Source organism: Hypomesus transpacificus, chromosome 16 (genome assembly GCF_021917145.1).
Source record: "Hypomesus transpacificus isolate Combined female chromosome 16, fHypTra1, whole genome shotgun sequence".
NCBI classification, from domain to species: Eukaryota; Metazoa; Chordata; class Actinopteri; order Osmeriformes; family Osmeridae; genus Hypomesus; species Hypomesus transpacificus.
Window position 1 is genome coordinate 1,052,655 of NC_061075.1, and position 9,864 is coordinate 1,062,518.

Genomic DNA, 9,864 nt, shown 5'->3' on the forward strand with positions numbered 1-9,864 from the left:
GGGGAGGAGTGGGGGGAGAGGTAGGGGGAGAGAAGGAGAGGAGAGAGAGGAGTGGGGGGGGGGGTAGGAGGAAGGAGAGAGCGAAAGGGGAGGAGAGAGGAGTGGGGGAAGAGGTAAAGGGAGATATATATTTGTACCACATTTCTGCAATATGTGTGGACCTGACATAAATCCTTCACATGTGTGCTCCCCTCACTGTAGGGGGTGTGTCCTACCGGTACCCACGGCAGACGGCCAGAGAGGATCATAGGTAGTGGGAGGTGGTGGGTCTCACCTGGGTTGGGCTGCAGGTACTCTGATGTTTTGGAGATGACTTCCACCACGGCTTTACTGGTCACATCTACCTTCTGCACCACAGAAAAAGAACCAGAGTCACTATCACTGTCACCATCACTGTCGCTACATACCCACAACTAGCACACTGCCTTTGAACAAAGGTGGTAGTCATTTATAACTTCTGTATCTCTGACACGACACAGCTGACTGGCTGGCAAGCCCTGACTGCATACTAGCATGCAGGGGGTAACGTAGCCTAGCGCCGCAATGCTAGCTGTCGACTACATAGCGCAGCCACGTCTTCTTACTGATATACTGGCTTCACAACAACAAACGTCGGTAGTTCCCATCCTAGGGTAGAAGAGACCAATGAGAGAGGCTCTTAGGGTAGAAGAAACCAATGAGAGAGGCTTCCTGCTGCTGGTGGGCATGGCCAGGCCAGGCTTGTGGATAGGTCGGGTAAATTACAGCCCTGGAAGGGGTTCTGGGTTCACAGGACTACAGACACATTCTTACCCTTTCCAGGTCTTTGAAGTCCTCGTCCAGTTTGGTCCCCTCAGCCCCCCCCACCTTCTCACTGACCATCTGGAGGGAGGGAGAGAGATAAGAGAGAGATAAGAGAGAGATAAGGGAGAGAGGGATGAGAGAGAGAGAGAGAGAGAAAGGGAGAGATGAGAGCGAGAGAAAGAGCGAAACAGAGAGACACCAGATTGAGGAGTGAGATAGGGAGAAAGAGAGAGAGGGGGGGGGGGGGAGGGGGATGGGAGAGAGAGATTAAAGAGACATAAATAAAAGAGAGAGAAACAGTTAGAGAGAGATTCACAGAGAACAGAGGCAGAGAGAGAGCGGATGTTGAAAGGAGAAAGTAGGAGACAGTTGTGTGCAGGCTCCTGTTACAGAGGAGCAGAAACAGCACTAGCCACACTCTCATCAGCCCTATCCATATTATCAAATGTCATTTCTCAAAGTAGTGAATGCCAACTGTCCTCTCTCCATGGCTTCAGACCAAATCCCATTTGATTTGCATATAGACCCTGTCTGTTAACTCCCACAGCCTGGAAGGGATACAAGTCGTGTCTTCGCTCTCCTGAAACACCTTGACACGCCTCCTCTGCTTTACAGCAAACTCCTCCCACTGAGACCCCGACACACACACACACACGCACACACACGGTAAACACATTCACCCCTCCCCCTCTCCTGCACTCTCCCTCCTCCTCTCCTTCTCCCAGTGTTTCCTCTCCCTGTCTCTCCCTCCCTCCCTCTCTCCCTCCCTCCCCCTCTCTCCCTCTCTCCCCCTATCTCTCCCTCCCTCTCTCTCTCCCCCCCCTCTCTCTCTCTCTCACTCTCTCTCTCTCTCCCTCCCCCTCTCTCTCTCCTGCTGTACATTCAGTCCTAAAGCTTCCTCCAGCTAACTCTCCGCGGTGCAGTCTGCGCACTCAGCTAACCCTGCCTGCTACGAGACAGCACATGCTTCCAGATGACACTACAGTGTCATGTCTTCATCAAGGAGAGGGGGTCTTTTCAAACGTTACTCCAAAGGCCCTCACAGAGCACACAGTCACACAGGACAAAGGAGCCCCTCAAAAACTACAAATCAATAGTATTATTATTATTACTATAATAGTATAGGAAGGGAGGCTCTCTGACAGTGTGTGCTTAAAGACGAGACATGGGAGGGTTTTAGGATGGGACACTGGTTCTGTCGGGAGCAATACAGACTGCAGGGCATAACAGCACACATATGGAGGTGTTACGCAACCCCTCGGCTGTCCCGTGTCCTGTTGCAGGCTTGTATCCGTCCCAAACGGAACAAGCCTGGCTACACTCTACAGGCAATATTCTGGAAATGTTTAAAGTCCTCTTTTTAAACAGAGACAACTGATTTGCTCATAATGTTTTTCTAGATGACGCAGGCTATGCTTAATTGGAAGCATACATGCTTGGTTTATGAGCAAGCTTTTACAGACAAACTCAGCAAGTTTTTTCTCCCAGTTGTAGGGCTTTAAGGTCTAGCCTGGACCCAACATGGCCGATTCTACATGCTCTGACTTCAGCTTGCTGCCCTGCTGTCCAGACTGGTTCAGTCCATCCTTTGTCCTGTCCTGGCCTATCTCCTGGTCTGGGCTATATGGAGGGCTATCTCTTGGTCTGGGCTATCTCTTGGTCTGGGCTATATGGAGGGCTATCTCTTGGTCTGGGCTATCTCTTGGTCTGGGCTATTTGGAGGGCTATCTCTATGGAGGGCTGTTCCCCAGGCTGAACTATGCTCAACAGGAAATAAACTCTAGCGTCTCGCTCTGACTAGATGGGTGGGGTGATTCATGAGGGTCTCACCACTTTCCTCAGGCAAAACACAAGCCTTACTTTTTATGCTTTGCAAACTTCCTTTTATAAAACATGTTAAAGACGTGGGCATTGCAAAGTGAAGAGGCCTTATCGTGATGACTAGTGAGTGCACATCCCTCAGCAGGCTCTATTTATAAAAGCGTAGCATGTCAGATAGGTCAACAACCTTTAAGATACAGCCATGAACCGTGGTGAGAAGCACATGATAGCTTTTCTCTGCCCTGGGGAACTGGGATCAGATCACGAGGACCGACTGACAGACAGACAGACAAGCCAGCACTGCTTCGCGGTTCAATAACAAGTCTAGATGGACTAAAGTCCTCTTCCATTTGAAGAGGTGTACACACCTATTGTATATCTGTGCTGGGTAAAACACCAGATCTACCTGAAATACAATGTTGTCGCGAGGCTTAGCACAGTCTCTACATGGCCCCACCTGTGTCCTCTGTGTTACTGTGGGGCTTGTGGTCTGCCATGCTCTGGATACCCAGACCTCTAATGAGGCCCCGCCCCCCACGGAGGCCCCGCCCCCCACGGGGGCCCTGAGGACCCCAGACACAGCAGCACATCAGGCCTGGTCTAATGACTGCAGCATGTGAACCAGGAAATGGGCACGGCTGCTAACTCGCACCAGACCAGAGAGCGCTAGCTTCTCACCAGGCCTCTGTGACACGGCAGAGCGAGAGAGAGGAGAGGCGACTAACTGCTGCTGGGTCCTGGAAGATGATGTACTGTTTCGTCTGAACTGTACTTCTGTACGTCTGTACTGTCTGAGGTTGATGTCACTTCCACGTGCTGGCTTCGCCTCTCCTCCCCCACTTGTTAGGGAGTCAGGTGGCTGAGCGGTTAGAGAATCGGGCTAGTAATCAAAAGGTCGCCGATTCGATTCCCGGCCGCGCAAAACGACGTTGAGTCCTTGGTCAAGGCACTTCACCCTACTTGCCTTGGGGGAATGTCCCTGTACTTACTGTAAGTCGCTCTGGATAAGAGCTTCTGCTAAATGACTAAATGTAAATGTTATGTAAACCTGGTTATGAATGGATAACCAGGAACACCGCAGGTATACAAGACACAGAGAGAGGGGACTCATGTAAATATCTCCCATCAAAGTCTTTTATGTGAACAAGGGCCGCCGTGTGTTCACCTTTATCTCGCACGCGAATACGGCACAGCATGGAAAAAGGTTAGGTTTTCCTAACATCAGTTTAGAGTCTATTCCAAGACACAAACTATAAAGCATATAGGAGATACTTTAGGCCTTCCCGTCTGACTATGAGTAGTAGACAAGAGGGCCAACGGCTGGAAACATCTGGAGGTGAAGAATCGCTCCACACAATATGGCTTTGTTTGGATTCTCAGTTGGCAGATATGGTTCTCATATCAGCATTGCAGAGGAGACGAGACTGCCACACAAGGCCACATTAGTATCTGCTACAGTAGCTGGCAGCTCCACTAACAGAACGAGCGAGAAAGGGAAAATAGCCCGGTGAGATTGGAAACGGCGTGAGAAGTGATTGGGAGGCAGAGAATGGTGGGATTTGTTTGGTGATTGGGAGAGGGGACGGTGTGTTGGTGAGTCAGTCGCATCAACAAGCTCCTCAACAATGGAGGACATGATGCCAGGGAGCAGGAGTGTCCTGGCATACATACCAAACCGCCCTAGATAACACGCACAAGCACGCACTCTCTCTCACATTCGCTCCCTAACACACACACACACACACAATTGCTTATAATTTCTCTCCCACACACAGTCACTCACACTCTCTTGTCATCTCTTTCTCTCTCTCTGTGACACACACAAACACAACCCTACAGGCCACAGACCTCCGACCTGCTATACATTTTGAATCTGGTAGCCTAGATACACAGTCGTAAGGTACTCTGTAACCCTACATAGACCAGCTGATATATATCCCACTGTCAAATAGTGGCACACCATTAGCAGTCCGAATCAACTACTAGGCTCAATGGCCTAGTGACAAGCTGTGAGGTCCGTGTGTCTGTCTGTGTGCAGTTGGAAGAGTGGGCAAGAAGAGGTGCAACTGTTCAGTAATGTTAGCTTAACCTTTCCAGTGAGATATGATCTCTTCAGAGTAGCTGCCCCTGGCTGAGAGACAGAAATCAACCCTCTGCAGAGCCCTAACGCTAACCCTCTGCTGAGCCCTATCTCTGACCACTGAGCAACCATTTCCTGGTTCTCCCACACTCACTTCTCAGTATGAATCTGCACCAAAAACACTGGAGGAGTACGGCTTGTCTTAGTCGTGCGATATGACAGAGTCATATGTTGGAGTCAGATGGCTGAGCGGTGAGGGAGTCGGGCTAGTAATCAGAAGGTTACCGGATCGATTCCCCGCCGTGTCAAATTATGTTGTGTCCTTGGGCAAGGCACTTCACCCTACTTGTCTCGGGGGGAATGTCCCTGTACTTAATGTAAGTCGCTCTGGATAAGAGCGTCTGCTAAATGTAACTGACGGGGTGTGTGAATGTGGAGTAAAGGAGAGGTCAATCAAGAGAAAAGGCAGCGTGATTAGATTCAATGTCGGACGCAGACGAGGGAAGAGAAAACAGGGACAGTTACTGTAAGCGAGGGTGTGTGTGTGGTCGAGGAAAGCATTCTTCAGATGTCCGTTCTGAAACTTCCTGCATTCCACAAGAACACAGAGCTACAGCTGCACGCATTATCTTACCCGCTCCTGCAATTAGGCCAGCAACAGAATACTAATTGTCACAAACCATGAGAGTTCAACTGGCACCTGTACCAGTCTGTGCTAGGATCCCAACGAGGAGCTACACTGTGTCAGTCCTGCTTTCGAAGGGGACAGGATTTTTCTTGCTGGTGTAAAGCACTATTGACTCATGCCCTGGCAAGAGCTGAGAAACTGCATTGCAGACCAATTAAGGGAGAGCTACCTTGTTCATCTAGCTGTCCGCAACACACAGAAACACACACACACACACAGCAGTGTGGCCTCTAAATCTTGCAGATTTCCCCTCCAGACATACTCCCGTAACCTTTTTCTCTCCCTTTGTCTTCCCTACTGGGAACTACACAGGAAGTTGGGGGAGAAACCAAATGTCTTTCCTGCTGATCTCAGCAGGAACAGGAAGAGAGGACGCTGACTCAAAAGTCTCTGAATCATCAACTGGTAGTGAGATCAGATTTATGCTGACAAAAATGAATCATATCAACGTCTCAAGTTGTCAGCTATTAACGAACATTACCATATTTTACAACAGCAACAGTCAGTAACACCTAATAACTGTTCAATTACATCATGTTGTACTAATATGCTTTATAGTTCACGATTGGAGAGAATACGTCTCCTTAAGGCAGGTTATAGGACATCTGTTAACAATAACTTTGCATACCCTGAAGTGACGTACAAGTGCCTGGTTGAGTGACAGCTGTCTGTCAACACGCACCGTAAAGGTCTGATACAGTTGCTAAGATACCACAGTGTTATCAATGAAATTCAGCTAGGAAGCTAGTAGAGCTAGAGCTACTTTGCTAAAATCACAAAAACTTTAACTACCAAGCTAGCGACTCAAAGTTCATCTCATCATATGTTTAAAACTTTGCCGAAATAAAATGGTACTCAGCTAACTACACAACTGTTATATGCATTTAAATCGGTAGAAACATACTAATAAGTATGTTAAATTAATTAAAATGAAGAATACAAGAAAGGTTAGCTAAGCTAACATTATCTACACTGGCTAGCTCGAGCTACATACAAAGCGAGCTGACTGTTGTGCTAGAGCTAGCTAACGTTGAAGTAGGAGGAAAGTTTTCCACTAACCTGGCTGGCTTTATAAAACTGCTTCTTGAAGCCCGCTACAGACATCTTAGAGGCGGACAGTCTTCCACTTTGGCCTTAAAAAAATCGTTAAAGACAGTCAATCCACTTGCAGTTTCTTGTTGGCAAGCAATGAGAAGCCGTTGATAAGAAATCATAGGACCACTCCACAGCTCTCTGGCAGCCGTGTCGGGACACGCCAACTGATTGTTGGGTGACCACGTCTACCAGGGGGTTCTTCAGATTCACAAGCGTGACTAGAGCGGAGTGCGTACGACGGACAAGATCTACAAGTCTAACAGACTCAGCGACAGATCTCAAACTACAGGGTATACCTCCAGGATATATAATTGCTCGATGCACATATTTGTAAATCTGCGCCAACTCCCTTTATATAAACACCCCCAAGACATTCCATCGTTGTACATTCCTAACTTCGCGATGGGACACCAAAAGACTGTGGCATAGCACCCTCTACCGTCGATCTATGGAAATGTCCGATTTCATTAACTGAATAGTTCATCATGGACCACTCGATGGCAATGTTACTCTACAATGATTTCCACCGGCTCAGTAAAGCGCATCGCGACAACAATCTGGGCCCATGGGCAGAGGTGGTACCACAGGTCCAAAAGTGGTGGGGCAAAATTTGGGACATATCGGGGGCCTTTCTTCGGGACCTGTCTATATTTTAATGAACAAGTCAACTTCTGTGTCCTAATTGTATTCTTTGTTGATTAACAATGGATTGTAAACTTTCACATACAATTGAGTAACTCACTTATACGCAAGGCATATACAAATGATAGTTACAGTGCATGATTGAACAGTATGTGAACATTCATGTGATTCCACATTTACATTTAGTCATTTAGCAGACGCTCTTATCCAGAGCGACTTACAATGTGAGGCAAGTAGGGTGAAGTGCCTTGCCCAAGGACACAACGTCATTTGGCTTGGCGGGGAATCGATCCGGCAACCTTCAGATTACTAGTCCGACTCCCACTTCTACTGGGTCATGTGATTCTACTGGGTCATGTGATTTTACTGGGTCATAGATAGTATTAATTATATATATATATACATATCTTTTAATAGGCTATATATCCCTTGATATGTACGGATATACAGTGCATAACAAAATAATAGACTATTCTAGCATAATAAATACATTTTAAATTATAACAAAATCTCCACAATACTGTTAGTCACTCCGGCCTATGTAATTTTCTGTTACAGACCGACCCGGCCCTACATTAAAGAAAGGAAAAATGATCTGGCCCTCACAGAAAAAAGTTTGAGGACCCCTGGCCTATATGGTACAAACTTCATAAACACATTTTTAGACACCAATATTACTGCCCCCCCCCCCCCAGAGAGACCACATTTCACGTGTGGCAGCCCTTAGATCGTTCCAGAGATAGGGGACCAATCGGCCTGATTTGTTTTCTTTTTGATTATGGCATAACATGTGAGCAGTCTTAAATGCATTTTAATTTTCAAATTTTAGCTACATTTCAAATTGAATGTTGGTATCTATTTGCTGGGGCGTATTTTGAAAATTAAATCTCAAATGTGTATTTCTTTTTCATTTTAATTAAGTGAAAGATTGAGCACTCTTGAAGAAGAAAAAAAAATGAAAATAGGATGATTGATTACTAATTTAATTTATGAGTCAAATAATGCAGCCACTTTCTTAAAATGAAAAAGCTTTTCTGGAAATGCATTTTCATTTTAATTTTGGTCACGATTTGCTTCCATACTCCCAACGTTGTGAACAGTAATGGAAGGGGCGGGAGGGTGCAAACACACGTGAAATGTCGTCTCGTTGGAGTTTTCAGAAAACTCCAAGATAAAATAAATAAATGGTCAGCCCTGTTTGAAGCTGATAAACGAGCAAACTCTAATGTTACTTCACAATGGAAGCCGCAAGTAGGACATGAACAATTACAGGACATTTTAGGAGGACATTTTAAATTAAAAGGTGCATGACCCAGCCATCAACCAATTATTTCCACAAGGACAGGATAATGGACTTTGTTTGTTCAAAGATCAAAGGTAGGCAGCGAGGCCATGTCATTTAAAAACTTTACGGCCGCGGCCAAAGATGTTCCACAACAGTTTGACACCGAATATGGTCAATTAAATGTTGCCAGGTATTGAAAGAAAACAAAGTTTTTTCGGGTTTTGTCGGAATTCTGCGCCCACGTATTAGGTTGGGGCCTGGTAATGAGCAACACAATTTTGTGGGCCTAATGCTGTGCGCGCTGTATCGTGTTTGTTTTCTGACGAGTAATTGGGGTAAGAGGGCCAAGGTTCAAGAGTCACGGTTCTCTACTGCTTTGTGCATCTGATGCAACGGATGTTATAACAGAGAAAGCTGTGTCGTTGTTTCTTTATTCCCTATTCATCTGACCTGTACTCAAAGCTTCCTTAGCAAACTTTGTCAGGTTATCTCAAGTCCACCCAAAGTAGATTTGTGCTTTTGTAAAATCAATTCTTTACTGCCCCCCCCCCCCCCCCCCCCACAGACACACACACACACACCACCAAGTCCCACCAAAGCTGTCCAACAACAATCATGATCTCATGCCTCCTCTCTTGACAATTCTGCTTTAATGACCCAGCCATCAACCAATTCATCTAAAAAGACAGAAGAATGGACTTCGTTTTCAAGAGAAGATCATCAAAGGTAGGCCATGTTATTTAAAAACCTTTCGGCCGCCGTGCCAACTGATTTTCTTCCGGCCGCCGTGCCACTCAAGCCTAGCCTATATGTTATATTGTTGTGCAGAATGATTGGTCAATCTGTACGCTAAATATACCAACGCAACGGTATTATGCACAATTACCGTAAAGAGTGCAGCAAGGGCTGGCTCAAATAGTGCGTACTGACCAACACAATTTCATGCAGGCCTAATGCTGTGCGTGCTGTATTGTGTAATTTTTTTTGCTTTTGTAAAATCAATTCTTTACTGACTATCTTTCTATCTCACACACACTAACTTGACACAAACTCAAGTGCCCCCCCCCCCCCACACACACACACACCACCAAGTCCCACCAAAGCTGTCCAACAACAATCATGATCTCATGCCTCCTCTCTTGACAATTCTGCTTTAATGACCCAGCCATCAACCAATTCATCCAAAAAGACAAAAGAATGGACTTCGTTTTCAAGAGAAGATCATCAAAGGTAGGCCGTGTTATTTAAAAACCTTTCGGCCGCCGTGCCAAATGATTTTCTTCCGGCCGCCGTGCCACTCAAGCCTAGCCTATATGTTATATTGTTGTGTAGAATGATTGGTCAATCTGTAGTACTTTAATGACCCAGCCATCAACCATTTCATCCAAAAAGACAAAAGAATGGACTTCGTTTTCAAGAGAAGATCATCAAAGGTAGGCCATGTTATTTAAAAACCTTTCGGCCGCCGTG

The 9,864-nt window shown here is 46.2% G+C and overlaps 1 protein-coding gene across 1 annotated transcript in view; it reads right to left on the bottom strand.

Moving 5' to 3' along the window:
• Positions 1-6,851, bottom strand: part of LOC124478840 (endophilin-A2-like) — a 7,837-nt gene extending 986 nt beyond the window's left edge. Inside the window, exons 1-3 of the mRNA XM_047037306.1 lie at positions 6,432-6,851; positions 793-861; positions 162-347 (exon numbers count right to left, since the gene is read on the bottom strand). Of these exons, the coding sequence (XP_046893262.1) occupies positions 162-347; positions 793-861; positions 6,432-6,476 (300 nt within the window). The 5' untranslated portion in view covers positions 6,477-6,851. The remainder of the gene's footprint in view (positions 1-161; positions 348-792; positions 862-6,431) is intronic.
• Between the last annotated feature and the right edge of the window lie 3,013 nt (positions 6,852-9,864).